This window comes from Acanthisitta chloris, unplaced genomic scaffold, assembly GCF_000695815.1.
Source record: "Acanthisitta chloris isolate BGI_N310 unplaced genomic scaffold, ASM69581v1 scaffold7791, whole genome shotgun sequence".
NCBI lineage: Eukaryota > Metazoa > Chordata > Aves > Passeriformes > Acanthisittidae > Acanthisitta > Acanthisitta chloris.
The window spans coordinates 1-16,062 of NW_008657594.1; the positions used below are offsets into that span (position 1 = coordinate 1).

At 50.0% G+C, this 16,062-nt stretch overlaps 1 protein-coding gene across 1 annotated transcript in view; it reads left to right on the top strand.

Annotated features, from left to right (window-relative positions):
• Positions 1–10,774: 10,774 nt before the first annotated feature.
• The window catches only part of LOC103811781 (cadherin-23-like), a gene marked incomplete at both ends in the record, with an annotated part of 103,086 nt that continues 97,798 nt past the window's right edge, over positions 10,775–16,062 (top strand). Inside the window, 2 exons of the mRNA XM_009084777.1 lie at positions 10,775–10,846; positions 14,313–14,390. Of these exons, the coding sequence (XP_009083025.1) occupies positions 10,775–10,846; positions 14,313–14,390 (150 nt within the window). The remainder of the gene's footprint in view (positions 10,847–14,312; positions 14,391–16,062) is intronic.

Genomic DNA, 16,062 nt, shown 5'->3' on the forward strand with positions numbered 1-16,062 from the left:
CAGGTACTTCCCCGCCGCGTTCCCGTATTCCTCGTGTATTCCTTTATTCGGGCGAGGAGGACACGCGGAGCGGCCGCATCACCCGCTCCCGTTCCCGGGGGGCGGCTCGGAGAGGGGTCTCCTTCCCAAACCTCCCGCATTTGCTTTGCTTTTCTTTGCTTGCTCCGAGGGGACAGCTCTTGGGGGGTGAGCTCTGCCATCGCTAGGATATTTGGGGGTCGCTCCGCGCGGTGGTTTCGGCGGCAGGAGAGGAGGAGCACAACCTTTCTCCCCCTTTCCCCAAAATACTGTAGTAATGTGTGGTGGTATCTGCTGTCCTGCTTCGAGGGGGCGAACACGGTGTCCTCCCACCGCCGTTCCCGGTTCGAATTTGGAGTTTGGGCCGCTGAGGAGCTGCAAAGTTTGTGGGATAAGCCTGGGCTGAACTTCTATCCAGGCGTGAGAATGCAGCCGCGCGTGGGGGCTGAGCTGCCGTGGGAGCCGTGGGATTTTCGAATCCCCTCGAGACACTGTTAAACAGGAAAACAGCGTTTTAAAACGCCAAACTTGCCTTGAATGTTTATATAGATATATTTATTTATTGAAAAAACACTTTGAGATTTCCCCCTCCCCGATTGCTTACTTGCTGCTCCTTTTCTTCATCTACAAAACCTGTAATCCTTTCTTTAAATAAATGTTCTCCTGACCACCTCAGACGATCCCTGCTCACATCCAGTTCGGCATTGCCCAGACATCCTTGGCTTTGAACTGTCTGAAACCTTACCGGAGCCTTTTAGAGAAAACGCTCCAACTTCCAGAGCCTGATCCCTACTAAAGCTTCCAGCTAGATTACATTATCCACCCTTTTAACTTGTGGAGTTCGGGGTTCGTTAGGGATATTCCAGCTTTGTGGCAGGGATAGCTTTTCCTCTGGTGGTGCTCTTCAGTTCGATCTACCCTTTGTTCTGATCCGCGATTTTGGGATGCTACATGAAGGGAAAGAATAGCCCGTGCCTGCCTGCAGTTAGGAATACAGATGTGGGGCTTCACGGCTGGGATTTAATTGGGAAAAGATAAAATCCGTGGTGTTTGTACTAAAAAACTAGTGTTGAAGGAAGAAAATGAAACTAATCAGGGTGTTGATAGAAAAGGCAACAGTTCCTTTTAAACAAATAAAGGAGGGAAAGCAGAGCTGGAGTGGGTGATTTGGCCAAATCAAAGGATGTGGAGCACGGGATGATGAGCTGTTTGTCCGCAGGTGAATAGTGGAGCTGACTGGGGACTCTCCCACAGGCACCTTGCGTGGGAAGGGCAAATCCAAACCCAGTCCTGTGCCAGGGATGCTGCCGGCACCCTCTTGCCAGCCACTGGCGTTTCCCCAAGCTGCTGCTTCACTCTTATCCATCAGTGTTTTCCAGGAGGGGGATGCTGGAATGGGACATTTCCTGTGCTGGTGCATGTTTTCTTTGTTGTGGATTTTTTTTTTACCCTCTGCTGGGGGAAAAGTCGTGTTTGGCAGCTGATCCCCTGGGCTGGAGGGATGTTGAGGGGGTCAGAAGGTCTGGTAGAGCTGCTGTGCCCACCGTGGTGGGGCTGCATGCAACAAGCCTGGCTCCTTCCCGGGGCATCCTGCAGCAGCCTGGGATGCATTGTGCATGTGGCCTCAGCACGGGATAGAGCTAGTGAAGGAAATATTTTGCATTTTTTGGGGGGGGAGATAAGGTATTCCCATGGGAAACTCCCCTTTGCCAAAATCTGGGTGGGTGAATTTTACCATTGCCCTTTGCAATTCCATTTTCCTTGACCGCAGTTCCATTTTCCTTGACCACCCTTCCCTCCCCAGCACAAAGCTCTCTCATTTAGGAAGGCAAAGTGTAGGGTTTGTAGCACTGAGTCAAGATTGTGTGTGGGAAAAATACCATGGGTTTCTTTAAGACCAAGTTGTAAAAGACTCCCTTTGTGGGAGACTGCAAACACTGATGAGCTCCTTGGGGTTTTATTTTATTTTTTTAAAGTTTTTTTTTTTTTTTGTGATAAGTGGGAGCAACATTTAGAAGAGGTGTGGGAGCTGTGGAGCTTGGCTGGCTATTGTGGGAAGGACACTCAATACATGTGCCAAGGGGCTGTGTGTCCCTTCAGGAGCATCACCTGGAGGCAGTACCAAACCCATTCTCTATTGTCAAACTGCAGTAATCTCCAGAGCATTGTCCGTGGCATGGCAGCTTCTCTACTGGCCTGATGGAAGTGTGCAGAGGAGAAGGACACTGCGATCCCTTTGGAGCACATCAAGGAGCAGTCAGGGTGGGCAGCACCTCTTAAAGAGGATTTAATTTAGGAATTTTCTTAGATGTTCTGTGCAGATGGTCTGGAGCACAGATTATTTTTAAATTTAAGAAGCTTTAAGTTATGGGATTGGCTTGATGAGGTGTTGGCCTGTGGCCCCTTGTTAGGGTGTAGAACCTGCCAGCTGCTCACAGCCGGGATACTGCAGCCAGGCTAATTCAGCTGGAGCTCTGCTTTGGGAGCACAAACAGTTCCATGTGCATCCTAAAACTTCTGTGGTTTTCCCACTATAGTGTCCTTCTTCCTCCAGTAAGACCTTTATTAATGGTGCAGGAGAAATAGGGTTAATTTGGGGCTTTTATGGCTCAAGACCTACACACGTGAATATTCATTGTATTGTTATCTGACTCTTTTGCAGTATAGGTTCTGCAGCTGAAATGGGGAGAAACAGGGAATTCCAGTGGTTAAGACTCAGCCAAGTCTTACAGATGCCCTGGATCTTGCTGGTGATTTGGTGAGGACCAGGATGCTATGGCAGGGACTAGAATAGCATTTATCCATGGGCTGTGCTATGTAGTGTGCTGAGCCTGAAGATTTGGTCAATGTGGACAGGAAATACTTGATTGCTGGTGGCATTCAGTCCATAAAGATGAAAATTAGATGAGATATTAGAAATAAATCCTTCCTTGTGAAGGTGCTGAGGCACTGGCACAGGTTGCCCAGAGGAGCTGTGGCTGCCCCATCCCTGGAAGTGTTCCAGGCCAGGTTGGATGGGGCTTGGAGCAGCCTGGTCTAGTGGAAGGTGTTCCAGCCCATGGCAGGGAGGTGGAATGGGATGGGCTTTAAGGTCCCTTCCAACCAGAGGGACAATCCTGGGCACACATTGTCCCTTCTGCATCCTCCTGGAAGCATCTGCTTGAACCTGTGCCCTGGGGTCAAGGACCTTGCTGGATGTGTCTTGCAATGGAAACTGCTCTGGGTGTGGGGGGACTGTGCTGTCCATTCCAGAGCCTCTGCCAGAGCCCGAATTGCTTTGCCCTGCTCTGTGTGTTTGATAGAACAGCTGCTCTCAGTGGGAGAAAGAAGTCCTGCTTGGAGTATGCTGGGAGAGAGTCACTGGGGACAAATTCCTGATGGAAACAGAGGGATGTGCTGGAGCCCGGGCTGCTGCACCTTTGGAAAGGAAATGTAGGAGAGGGACTGGACACACCAGGGGTTCTAGGAGGGCTTGCGTGAACAAGCCTGTCACTGGTGATGAGCTGCTGTCATTAATCCAAATAACTTCATATCTGCTGAATGCCATTGTCTTTCCATTCAGTCTCTGCTCTCCAGGGCTGCTGTTTGGGATGGAGGGATTTGGGGGAGTGGGCTCCTCCTAAGTATCTCATTTTCCTTGCCCTGTGCCATCTCTACCACTTTGGTTTTAACCTGTGCCTACAACTCCAACCACAGAGTGATTAGCCCCGGTGTGCCCACGGTGTTGCTCCATCAGGCAAAACTTCCCTTTTATTAGCTGGAACAGCCAGTGGGCCTTGAAAAGGTCTGGAGCAGCAAAGTGCCTCTTGCTAGAAGTTAAGTGAGCTTTGTGTGAAAGCAGCAAGGATGCTTCCCCCTTGATTTGGATGAGGCAAAAAATGGCCTGAGAGCCTTTCCAGCTCTGGTTGCTCAGCGTGAAGGTGTTTGGGTTTTTGTGGGTTTTCTTAGGGTTGTTTTATTTTTTCCCTTCCTCTAAAGCATCCCTATTTCCCTCTCATTTTGAGGTCTACGAGTCCAGTCCCCATAGGGCTGAACAAGTAGCCTTGTTGCTTCCTTGTAGTGGTGCAAACATCCAGCCTGGAGCTTAGGAGTAGCTGGAGGCAGGAGATGGGGTGAGACCCTGGGTGCACACACCCCTGGGGTCCTGGGCTTGGAGTGGTGTCTGCTGTACTGAGTGTTTGCCAAGGGAGCTAGAGTTAGATAACTCGCCCATCTCTTTTGGCAGGGCTCTGAAATGCGATTTGGTGACTGATTGTGAAGACCTGGTGGTTGTGAGGCTGATGACCTGCTCTTGAGGTTGATGTTGAATCCATTATTGCCTCTCTCACGCTGGTATGAGACCTCTGAGGGCAAAGCTCATAGAGCACTCTCTCCTGCTGCAAAATGGTGATGCTCATGTTGAAAGCTGCACCTGAGCGTGGCAAGGAGGGAGGTGCTGTGCCAGTCCCTGCCAGCACATACTTTTTTTCCCCTCTTTGGTTCCACTTCACACGTGTCCTCTGTTCTTTTTTTTTCCTTTAAACCCCCAACCAACAGAAATTGTGTGCCGCATCTGGAGTGGCGCGGGCAGGAGTGCCTCAGGACACGTGAGCACAGGCTGTGTGGCAGCGCTACAGACGTGCTCAGAAACAATGTGTGGGAGCCTGAGGATGTTGGACACTCCTCCTGCATCATTTTCATGGCAGTATTTGGAAGTCCAGCCAGGCTGCTGCCCACCCTTGGTCAGAGGGAAGCCTTCCTCTTCCAGGCAGGGCACAAGAAGAAAGTGTCTGGCATCCCATCCATGAGCAGGCTTGGAGTCGGGCCTGCAGCATCCTTACATTTGTCACTTTGTCCATTTCTGTATATTTTTCAGGAGCCTGGAGAGATGTTCCTGTCCTGTGAGACCAGACTGTGCATGTCATTTCACTGCATTCAGCTTTCTACTTTCTCCTAAAGCAAGAACTCCCACCCTTCTACCCCCTCCATCTTTTTCCCCTCCCTCTTTTTCTCTTTAAGCCAAGCTCTGTTGCTGTTGGCTGCTTTTCCACCTTTTCATCCCACGTTAGCATCATTTGCTCCGCAGCCTTGCTGCATTACTTCTGCGTGCTGGGCTCTGCTGGAGCCCAGGAGAGCCAGGAGCCTGTTGTCTTGGTCTCCATGCCCCATCCCAGCCTTCCGCCTAGTGTAGAAGCTGCTGTTCCAGCTGAAGTGAGGTTTTGTGATGGAAAATCGTTGCTATGATGCCTATGGTGACTAGCAACCAGTGCTGGAGACTCTGCAGAGCCACTGCTGCCCCTCTTAAAAGGCAGTGAATTGGGGAAACTCCACTTCTACCTTCCCAGTAAAGATGCTGCCCACAGCATAGAGGGATGAGTGGCAGTGACTGATGCATCAGGGAATGGGGATCCCCTTCCCAAAGCTCCCAGGGTGTTACTTTAATATTGCAAGGATGAAGAAGTGAATTGGATGCTTTAATTGACTTTCCTTGGAGGTGCCACAGTGGGAACATGCTGCTGTGGGGAGTTTGCATGTTGCTAATGCAGGTCTGGACAGTTACTGGGATTGTCTTGTTGAAATGACTTGGAAAACCATGCTACTTCCAACCAAAGTTTTCCTGAGTAGACTGAGAAGTTCAAAGATGTTTTCTTTTGGAGTTGGGTTTTCTGGATAAGTAATGTGTTCATGTTCTCTTGCAGCTCGTGTTTGTTTCTTGTGGAAACTTCTGACAGCCCCAACCAAAATGTTTTCACTCCTGTTCCTTGATTTGAAATGGGAGTAAACTGCTGGAAGTGTGGGAAACTTTAGTGTAACTAGTCCTTAGTGAGAGTTCCAGCTTTTTCCCTGGAAGAAGAAAGGTTTGAGTTATCCAGCTGATGCTGGCTGGGATGTACAGGGAGAGAAAACACCTCTGTGTCCAATCTCAGCTTTAATTCTGGGGTGGAGGGAGAGAGCATCTTCCACACTATTCCTCCTGCAGGCACCATCTTAGGGCTCAGGTGGTTCATGGCAGGTGCCAGCAGCTGTGGCATCCCTCCTCCCCTCCATGTGCACACAGTATCTGCCCTCTATTTATTTAACAAGGAAATTTTTTTTCCCTTCGCTGCAGGGAATAGAAGAAAAAAAGGGCAAATTTTTTCACTAGTAACAAATCTCATTTTCAAGAGTCCTGACAAAATGAGCCATAAAATTACAATATTTCAGAGTGCTTTGTAATTCCAGCGTGGACAGCTCTTCATCACGGGGGCTGAAAGCTCAGAGAATATAAAACTCATTAGATTAAAATAAACCACCTACCGCATAGAAGAAAAGCTTATTTATCAATATCAATTTACCTCTGATTACCTTGTTCTGCAATTTGTTATTTTTAGGAATTATGATTTGTGTGTGGCTCATGCCAATATGGGGGGATGGAAAAATCAAAATTAACTTGTAATTTCTTCCCTTTGAATCCTACTCATTGTAAAGCCATGGACAAGAGGCAGTAGTCAGAAGAAAAGGTGCATTTCTAGTGGTGCTTTTTTTTGCGGAGCAGAGGGATGGGGAAGCTGGGAGAGCAGGAGCTGCTGGGTGTTGGTGTGAGGGTTGGTGCTGAGCAAACTGCCTTGCTGAGGGGATTGTGGGGATGGTTTCTTGGATCACAGAATCATTAAGGTTGGAAAAAACCTCTGAGATCATAGTCCAGTCTGTGATCTAGCACCACCATGTCACCCAGACCATAGCACTGAGTGCCATATCCAGTCTTTCCTTAAATGCCTCCAGGGAAAGTGATTCCACCACCTCCCTATGCAGCCTGTACCAATGTCTTTCCTTAAACTCCAGGAATGGTGCCTCCATAACCTCCCTGGGCAGCACATTCCAAAATCTGCATGTTTGGTGGTGGTCCTTGCTGGACCATCTCCTGACTGCTCTTTCAAGATGGCCACAGTGATAGAGGAAGTTGGGGTGAGTGGGTGTGCCAGGGAGAGAGGAATTCTCCAGCAGCTGGATGGATGCCACAGGCACGGTGGCATCTCAGGGACTTCCACCCCGCCTCCACAAGAGCAAATCCTGTGGGTGGCCAGTTCTGACTGCTAGGTTCCCCTCTTTGGGAGCATCGTTTGTGTTTCATCACTGGAAAAGGGGCTTTTTGGAAAAGCACATGCAGTTTCTTTGCATGGAAGCAGTTTGGGAGAGGCTTTGATTTACATTTTCATTTCTCCTTTATGCTCCTGGCACAGTGTGGAGCGACCAGAGGCTGATGCTGTAAATTCTGAGGCGCAAGTGCTGTTTGGGGAAGGGAAGCCCAGGTTGGGGGGAGAAAGGCCAGGGGGGTCTGGGAATGATTAGATGCCAACAGTAGCTCCAGTATGGAACATCTCTGCCAGCCAAGCTCCAAATCCACAGCTCGGATGGAGGCAGTGAAATGTTTGTGTGTGTGTGAGCTGCTCGTGAATGCGAGTGCCCCAGCAGTGCCTTTACAAATAATCAGGACAGGTGCAAAGCCTGAAGCTGATGCTTGAGCACCCCACGAGCAATATGTGGCCCCAGGCTGGAGCAGCAGGAGCACCTCTGCTCTGGTGTTTGGCAGAGGTGAGATGCTGGGGAAGGCTCTTGGAGCAGCACAGGGATGAGTGTGTGCTGAGGGCTGTGTGTGCTGGCCGAGCTCTGCATGCATAGCTGAGCAGGTGGGATTTGCCACATTTAGGGATGTAGCAGTGTGGTTTAAGCAGCAAAAAAAGGCATTTCCTGGGCTTGGGAAGGAGGAGGCATTTGGGGAAGGGGGGCTGGAAAGCCTCTGCTTGACCTGAGTTGGTTCCTAAACTTTCGAGCTCTGGACTCGTTTGCAGTATGGTATCTCTTCTGGTTCCCATCCATCATCACTTACCGAGGCTCTGTGTGCCCCAGGGAGCAGCTGCCAGTGGATGGGGAAACCTCTGTGTGAACATCAGTGTTTTGGCAGCCAGGAGACAACAGTTCCGAGGGGTGACTTGCCCAGAGACATTATTATGCTGGAAACTGCACCGAATGCTTCCCCCAAAGAGCCTCTTCCAGGCAAAAGGTGCAATTTAACATGCTCTTAGTCACAATTTTTAAGTTCTCCCCAGAGACTCCTCGATCCTGTTCCTTACATTTGCAACATTTGAGTGAACCATCTCGGGGAGCCAGTGAAGAGCTGCAATATTAATGAAGACAGAGAAAATCAAAATGACATTTCAGGCAATTACTTACATAATGAAGTGACTGACTTGGAATGTACAATATTTAGATTTATCATGACACTTGAAAGGGGATGCTGTCAGCTGCCTTTATTCCCACATCACATAAATCGCTCTCCCACTGCCCTGTTGCTTCTTAAACATGGGCTGTGAGGCTGGAAAATGATGTTTCCGCTCACTTGGGCAGATAGTGGTGCTGTTTGAGAAGAAAGTTAGCATTTTCCTCAATGGAATTTTGGCACAGCAGAAGGCGGAGGAACTCAGTTTCATCCCATCCTCTCTAGCTGCAGCACTGTGAACTTGTGCTCTGTCCCCCAGGCTCGATGCTGGCCAGGGGGATGCAGGAGTCAGGAGATGCAGGATACAGTGATGTTGCTTATGTCCAGGTTTTTTTCCCCAAAACCTATTAAAGGGCAAAATTGAGATATTTAGTGCTTTTTCTTTACTCGAAGAATCTATCCTGCTTTTGTTGGCCATATGTGAAGATATAAAGGGCCTGTCAGGAGTCCTGGCTCATGGGGAGGTGGTGATTTGTGTTCAGAAACTGGGTTTTTTGGATGCTCTGCTGACACCAAACACTCAAAAGTCAGAACCTTGTCATGGGGTGGGCTTGAACTCTCCTGCCCTATCAGTGTTTTCTGGGGTGGTTAGCATGATACACCTAAAAGTGAAGCTGTGCTGAGCCCAAATGTCTTCTCAGGCTTGCACTGAATTTCCTGAAGATGCACAAAATGCACCACAGCACCATTTTCTTGCCTAGGCACAGACCTCTTCCTCCCAGATGAAGAAGTTAGAATTTAGGGCCCTTCCTGCAGTGACAGAGTTGTTATGAGCTGTCTGCTCTCGGCACATCCATCAGTAGACATAAAATATGTGTAGCTATTGCTTTGAAGTTCCTTTAGGAGCATCCATGAAGGTGCCTATGAATCACTTAGGGGGCAGTGGGGTGTGGAGCTTTCCACCCTTAGCTGAGCTCCCAGCTGCAGCTTGTGCCCTGCACAGTGCCTTGTGTTGGGAGAGCTCTGTCTGCTGCTGTTTTGTTTAGTCCATATAGAGCAGGATGCTGTAAAGGGAAGGTTGAGTTGCTGCTTTTTGGATGCATAGAGAGGAAGCAACTTAACCAAGGCCAGGCTGGATGGGGCTCTGAGTACTCTGGTCGAGTGGAAGGTGTCCCTGCCCATGCCAGGGGGTTGGAACTAGATGGTCTTTAAGGTCCCTTCCGGCCCAAACCGTTCTGTGATCCATGAATGGTGGGCAAAGGTGGTGCCCTGGGCTTATGAATGAGCTGTCTGGATGCTCCCCAAGTGGGACTCACATGTATCACAACAGCTTGTTCAGGTCTGTTGCTTTAGTGATCTGTTCTCCAAGTGCTGCGAGCACCAGGTGAACCACAACTTGCGTACACAACCAGTTTTACACACAAATCCCCACTCGTGCTGGTGAATGGAAAGCATGATTTATTACTCCTTTTAGCCCTCTTGGCTCCAGCCAGCACTTGATCTCAAGCAGGAGCTGCTTATGTGTTTAACTACAGGTTCATGTCTGTGCTGGCTGCACAAAAGGCTGGCTGTGACCTCTGCTCTCTGTCCCTGGAGCTGCTGCTGTGTGGATGTGCTGAACTGGTGGGATTTTCCGTGTTCCCTGCCCCAAAGCTTGCACAGCACCCACACAAATGTGAAGAGCTTCAGAGATGGGTCACTGAGATGTCCTGTCAGCCTCAGGCTCTGCCTGAGCTGCCTGGGGATTGCCTTGTGCCTACATCCTGCATGTAATGTATAGGATTTATACTTGCCCCTGGGGTAGAGTGTTTTAAAACCCATGTGTATGAATTTCTTTGCAAAGGGAGGCTTTGCTGAGGTTTTGTGGGATTGGTTTGGAAAAGGCTTTGGATTTGACGGTCTGACTGCCAGGGAGGATGTGGCTGTACTGTTATATTGTGTTGCCTGATCCTGAGGAGCCTTGTGCTGTACTGGATATGAAGCCAGGGAAATCTGGGAGGCAGAGAGGGCTGCAGGCACATTTGCCAACCTCTCTGCTTCCCGTGCTCCTGCAGTGCCTGTTCTGCAGCCACCCAGGTGGTTTGAGAGGCTTGAGGGGCTCTGCTTTGTCCTCCCAAATCCTGGTGCCTCTCCAGTGATTCTGGGTCAAGCTTCCTGTGCAGCTCTGCCAAATCATCTTAAATCCTGGTGCTGACAGCTCACTGCTGTGTTGCTCCTGGGTTGCAGCGGCTCTTCCTTACCCTCAGCAACTCACTTCGGTGCTTGAGCGGCTCATCTCTGCTGGGGCTGCTCTGGTCCTGACTGGAGGTCACTGTGGCTCGTCCCCTCACATGAGAGGAGCCAATATGCTTTGGGAAGTGGAGAAGGAAAAAATGGAGCACCTCCACCAGGTTAATCCTGGCTCCAATTTGGTGTTCACCCAGAGGATGGTTGGGGCTGGTTGTACCGTGAAATAACCCCTGTGGTGTTAGGGCACTGAGGCACAACCTGGGGCAGGGCTGCTCCCCCAAGCCTGAGCTTGGGGAGACAAGGTCATAGCCATAAAGTGCTGGATTTGACACTGCCTTTCGTCTTTGACAGGAGCCATGAAGCTTCACACTGCTGCCGGCAACCTTCTACTGCTCCTCCTGCTCCTGGAGCTGGTCTCTCCAGGTAAGTCATACTGCTGCTTGTCCAGGGCTCTCTTTCCTCCTCTCCCTGCTCAGGGCACATGTTTGCAAGGTCTGAAGGTAGTATTTGCTGTGTTTGTGGTCTCCTGATGAATATGCAAAGCAGCATTGCTGGGGTGAAGCAGGGATGTGGCTGGTATGGGTAAGCAGATCTCCCATCTCCATCACATGAGGTCCTGGGGATCTGCAGATCATGCTCCCGCTTTTCTTGCAGTCAGTAAAAGGGTGCACATGGCATCAGGTGGCCCTTCCTGGGAGAGAGCAGGTGGGACTGTAAAGAGCCTTGGGGAAGGATGGATGTGCTGGTGAACCCAGTGGTGGTATGTGCTCCTGGTGTATCTCAGTGGGAAGCCCTTGGCAACTTGCAGATGTGGATTCACCAAGTGAAAGCTGGTGGTGGACCTGGCATTTATGTAAATAAACTCTAAAGAAAGCTAGAGGGTGTGGATCATGAGCAAGGATGTAAAGCAGAAGCTTGTTAGCTGTTCAACAGCAGAGGTATTGCTGGCAGAGCTCTCCCTGTGCTTTCAGCAGCAAAATTATTACCTGAACTGTGCTTTAATATATGCTGTGGGGAAATAACTCCTCTCTGAGCTGTAAAACCTCTTTTCTCGTTCCAGATGGAGGGAAAGGCAGGGCTGTGGGCAGGCAGAGTCCCACTGATGCTCTGGGTCTTCTCTGGCACAGGGGCTGCTGGCAGGGAGCTGGTGGGACAACAGCCTTTTGGTGTGGAAAATGTGCATTTTTGGGACAGGTTTTGGCATATCACAGGGTGCATAAGTACTGTAAAAGAACAGCCAAGCCCCATGAAAATTGGGATTGTTGCATGAATGGCCTAAACCCCCTGGATGCTGGTGGGGGAGAGGGTGGCTGGAGGGGTGTGAGCTTGTGTGGCTCTTGCTGATAAACAATAGCAAGTGTGTGTCCATTTGATAGCACTGTGCCCTTTGGAATAAAGGCTTTTCTTCCCCTCTTTTGTCCCCTCCTGAAGCCTCAAGATGGCTTGCCCAGATTGGCAGCCTGATTAAGCAGTCAGTGGATGACATTAGCTGTGACTGACAAGCTCAGTCAATCTCCCTCTGGTGTCGTGTTGGATCAAGTATAGCCTCACTGGTTAACTGCCCTGTCACTCCTCTGGAAGGGGGAAAAAACAAGTAAAAAAGACAACCCAGCAACTCCTTTGCCCCCCAGAGAGATCAGTTGCCACAAGTGGTCCAGTATGCCCCATTGGAAGTGGGATGGTGGATTTTGCCTGCTTGGTTAGGGACTTGTTTCTTTGTTGCAATAGCAAACTGCAGTGCCCTGGAGAGGCAGCACATGGAAAGAGGGATTTGGAGGCTTGTAGCTGAACAGTGTGTGCCAGTCCCTCCATCCTAAACCCTGCCCAGGGCTTGGTTGTCACCTCCTTGATAAGCAAGTGTTGGCACAACTCCTGTGCCTGGGATAGGGAAAAGTGTGTGGATACCCTGCCATACACCCTGAGGACTGCAGGCCATGGAGCTCTTCTTCACAGGAGATTTGCAAAGGTCCTGGTGAAGTGATGAGCTGGGGTAAATACACAAGTGCAGCGTGTGTAGGCTTAGAGTATTTGGAAAAGGAAGGTTTAGCTCTGGCATGGCAGTGGGGTCACCCTGCTCCTACCTGGCCACCACTGTAGTCACTGGAGATGAGCAGAGACCTGGTTAGGAGGGATCAAAGGATGCTAACTAGAAGAACAGGCCCATGATTGCCACGCTTTTATACCTTTTTGCAGTACCTGGGTTGTGGGGGTAAGACCTTACAGCCATATCTGAGACAGGGAGAAGGTTCCTGATGGCATTCCATGGATGCAGACCTTGGCAGTGGTCTGGGCTGTGGGGGAGATAGAAGTAGCCACGGTTGGGATGTGTTTGGGCTGGCCAGGGGGACAGGGCTGATGGGGCTGTGGCTTCAGCCACAGTGTCCCTTTGTTATTTTGGGCGTGCTGTCTGCCATTCATCATAGCACACATCTTGTGACCTACATGTTTGTATCATCCAGATGCTTTCTCTCCACCTCATTCTGTGCTGCCCTTTGATACTCTGGCAGGGCAGTGACAGCCTTGCTCTTTATCCTGGGATTTGCAGCCCAAAGCATGTCCTGCCTCCAGACCCTCCTTCAGCATTTCTCAGCTCTCAGGTGCTTGTCACTCTTCTCTCTCAACACATGGATCCTGTGTGCCAGGTGGTTTGGAAGCCTCCCAGCACCTGCTGCAGCTGGATTTGGAAAGTGCAACTTACATTTCTTAATTTCACTAGTATACTAAAAATGTTTTGAAACAGAGGGGTTTGCAGCAGCAAGTCCTCTGTGCCAAGGGCTGCTTGGGGTGTTTTAGCCTCAATTTCCCCCTTCAGAGCATGGCAGCAGTGCCGTGTGTGTTTCAAAGCCTCCGGATGTGCCGTTAGCTCTAAAATAACCCGTTTTGTCAGGGTCCCTCTCATTTTCTTTCCAGATGCTTAACTCCAGAGGCTGAGATTTAAATGTGCCTTTGCAGCAGTACTGCCTCCAGTGCTTACCCATTTCTCCAGGTGTTTAACCAACCTGATGTCTCGGGAAAGAGGGTAGTGCTAAAAATCCTTGTCTTGTAACAGAGGCTGCCCCAGAGGAGCTTGGGCTGCTCCCCCATCCTGTGCCCATGTCCCCCAGAGCAGGTTTGTTTGGATGCACACCTGGGACCTGGGTTTGAAAGGTCTTAGGAGTATCTCCTGCCTTTGGGAGCTTGGGCAGGCAAAGAGGATACTGAAAATTGGCCTGGTTCTTGTTTCTTATTGTGATGCTGAACATGCTCAACCAAACCAAATAGAAAATCGTTGTGCTCCTCTCCTGCCACCTCTTTCCATGCATCCCTGGAACAGGAGAGCTTTCCTGGTTGTCTCTGCTTCAGGCTTCAGTTGTCATTCTCCTACATGCTCTGCACTTGGCTCATCGTCTAATGAGGCTGTGTCCAGGGGCAGACTCAGGAGCTCCAGCTCCGTTTGAGAGGGAGTGGAACGAAGTGAGGTTGGTTATTAAAGGTGAAAGGAGGCAATTAGAGGGAAAGGCGAGCGGGTGCTGGGAGAGGGGAGGCTCGGGGTTTGCTGGGGTGGCTGACAAGGCGAAAGGCTCTCAACCGTGGGAACACAGCGAAGGTGTTAATCATACACTAAAACAATAATGGATGTTCCTGGTCCCTGTGCTGTTGGCTTCTCCCTTCCCCTCTGCTTTCAGCCTGCAAAAGAAAATACCAGAACCAGAAAAGGCAGTGGGGGGAAGCAGCTCCCCAGTCAGCTTCTACAGGGGACCTCATAGTGGTTGTTGCTAGCCTCATCTTGGGGAGATGCCCCTTGCCACCATGAGCCTGGTCCTCTTTTCCATTCCCAAGCCTTTCCCAGCTCTGCTGGGCCATGCACAGCATGCCAAGGGAATAACTCCTTGCTTTTGTCCTCTTCCAGGTCAGGGCAATCGGCTGCCATACTTCATCAACTACTTCTTTGACACCTACCTGCTGATCAACGAGGACACACCTGTGGGTAAGTGGGATGTGCCCATGGGCAGAGGGTGCTCTGCTGCCACCACTGAAGGGAGAGCACTAAAGGAATGGTTTTATTTTGATGGACAGACGTAGCTTTTCCTTCTTTCTGTAGCTAGGGATTGTTTTTTAGTAAATGCAGAAATCGACTGTTCCTGGAGCCTTTCCAGGCTCTCAGTCCATTAAAATTGTGGTCTTCAATCAGGGCTCGTGACTGGCTCTAATGCAGGTGGAATCGATTGGGAGCAGAGGGCGACTGGGATGGAGGCTTGGAGAGGGCCCTTCTCACCTCTGCTTCAGCTGTGCAGCCTCAGCAGCACCTCCTTGAACAAGGGCTCCTGCTGCACCCACATTGTCACCAGACCTGTCAAGGGTTGGAGGGCTCTGGAGAGGTCTCTAGTGTCTGCTCAGGTCAACCAGGGCTTCCAGCTGAGCCTTCTGTCCCTCCTTGGCTCCCCCTTTCTGTGTATTTGCAGCCCATAGTGTCCTGCTATGGGATTTGGAGTGGTGTCTGGGCAGCCAGGCAGGATGTGAAGTCTTGGTGGTGAGTTTGGGTAGACGGTAAAGGGTCCAGAGTGGTAGCTGAGCTCTGCACAGAGGTGCACCCTCAGGATAAGTCCTGGGAAGGGAGCAGGAGTGAGAGCTGGCTGGGAACAGCTTAATGGAAATGATTCCTCATGGAGCACCCTGCTCTCAAAGTGCTTGAGCTTGAAATACCTTGTGGGAATTGGACTGAAGTCCTATTTTGTCAGAAAATAGGGGAAGATTTCTGACAGCCTTTCCAGTGAGACATTGTGCGAGTCAGATTGTTCTTGGAATTACTTTGGGGGTTGAGTTTTATTTTTCTTTTGAACTTTGTATTACACTGTATATAAATTAAATTCACTCTTAAGAATATTGGCACCTTGGGATTGTGTTTCCAGAGGCACCAGAGGGAAATGTCAGCCTGAAAAGTGTTGACAAACTGTTTCAGTGTTTCCTGCTGTTGGTAGGTGTTTTCTGAGTTATGGCTTATTAACTTAAAAAAAAAAAAAAAAGGCATTGTCTGGAAACACCTTTTTTTAGCTCTGGAGTGTGAGTAGCAGAACAGCATGTGGTGCCTGTTCCCTGGGAAAAAAAAAGCGTCTCCTTTGGTGAGGTCTGTTACAGTGCCCATCCCTGTGGCATCCCTCCCTGCATCCATCCCCATAGCATCCCCAGCACAGCCTTCCCGAGCATCAAGCCCAGCCCTTCCCTGCCTGGTGCCTGCCATGCCGAAAGGGATCTTAAGCAACAATTAAGAGATCATTCCCCCTCTAATCACTTACACGAGTAAATTAGTCTTGTCAGGAGCTATTAAGACAGAGAGCTTGGAATTCATTAGGCGAGATTGGGCTGAGGGAGCTGCTGGTGCTGCCGCTGGTCCAGGCTGGTTAATTTCTCCCAAAACATCATCAATGCCCATCTGTTTCATTTCGGTCCAGGGAGAGCAATTTTCAGGTGGTCTGACCCTCTAGTCAGTTATTTCACCCAGAAGTAATGAAAACACACACATGTGCAGAGAGAATCAGAGATGTGAGTTCAGGAAGGTAAAGGTGATGGAAGGGGCTGGGAAGGGAATTGCAGGGAGAGGAAGGAGATGCCTGGAGAGGAGGATGAGGAGGAGGGATGATGGCTGGTTGGGCTGTGGTAGC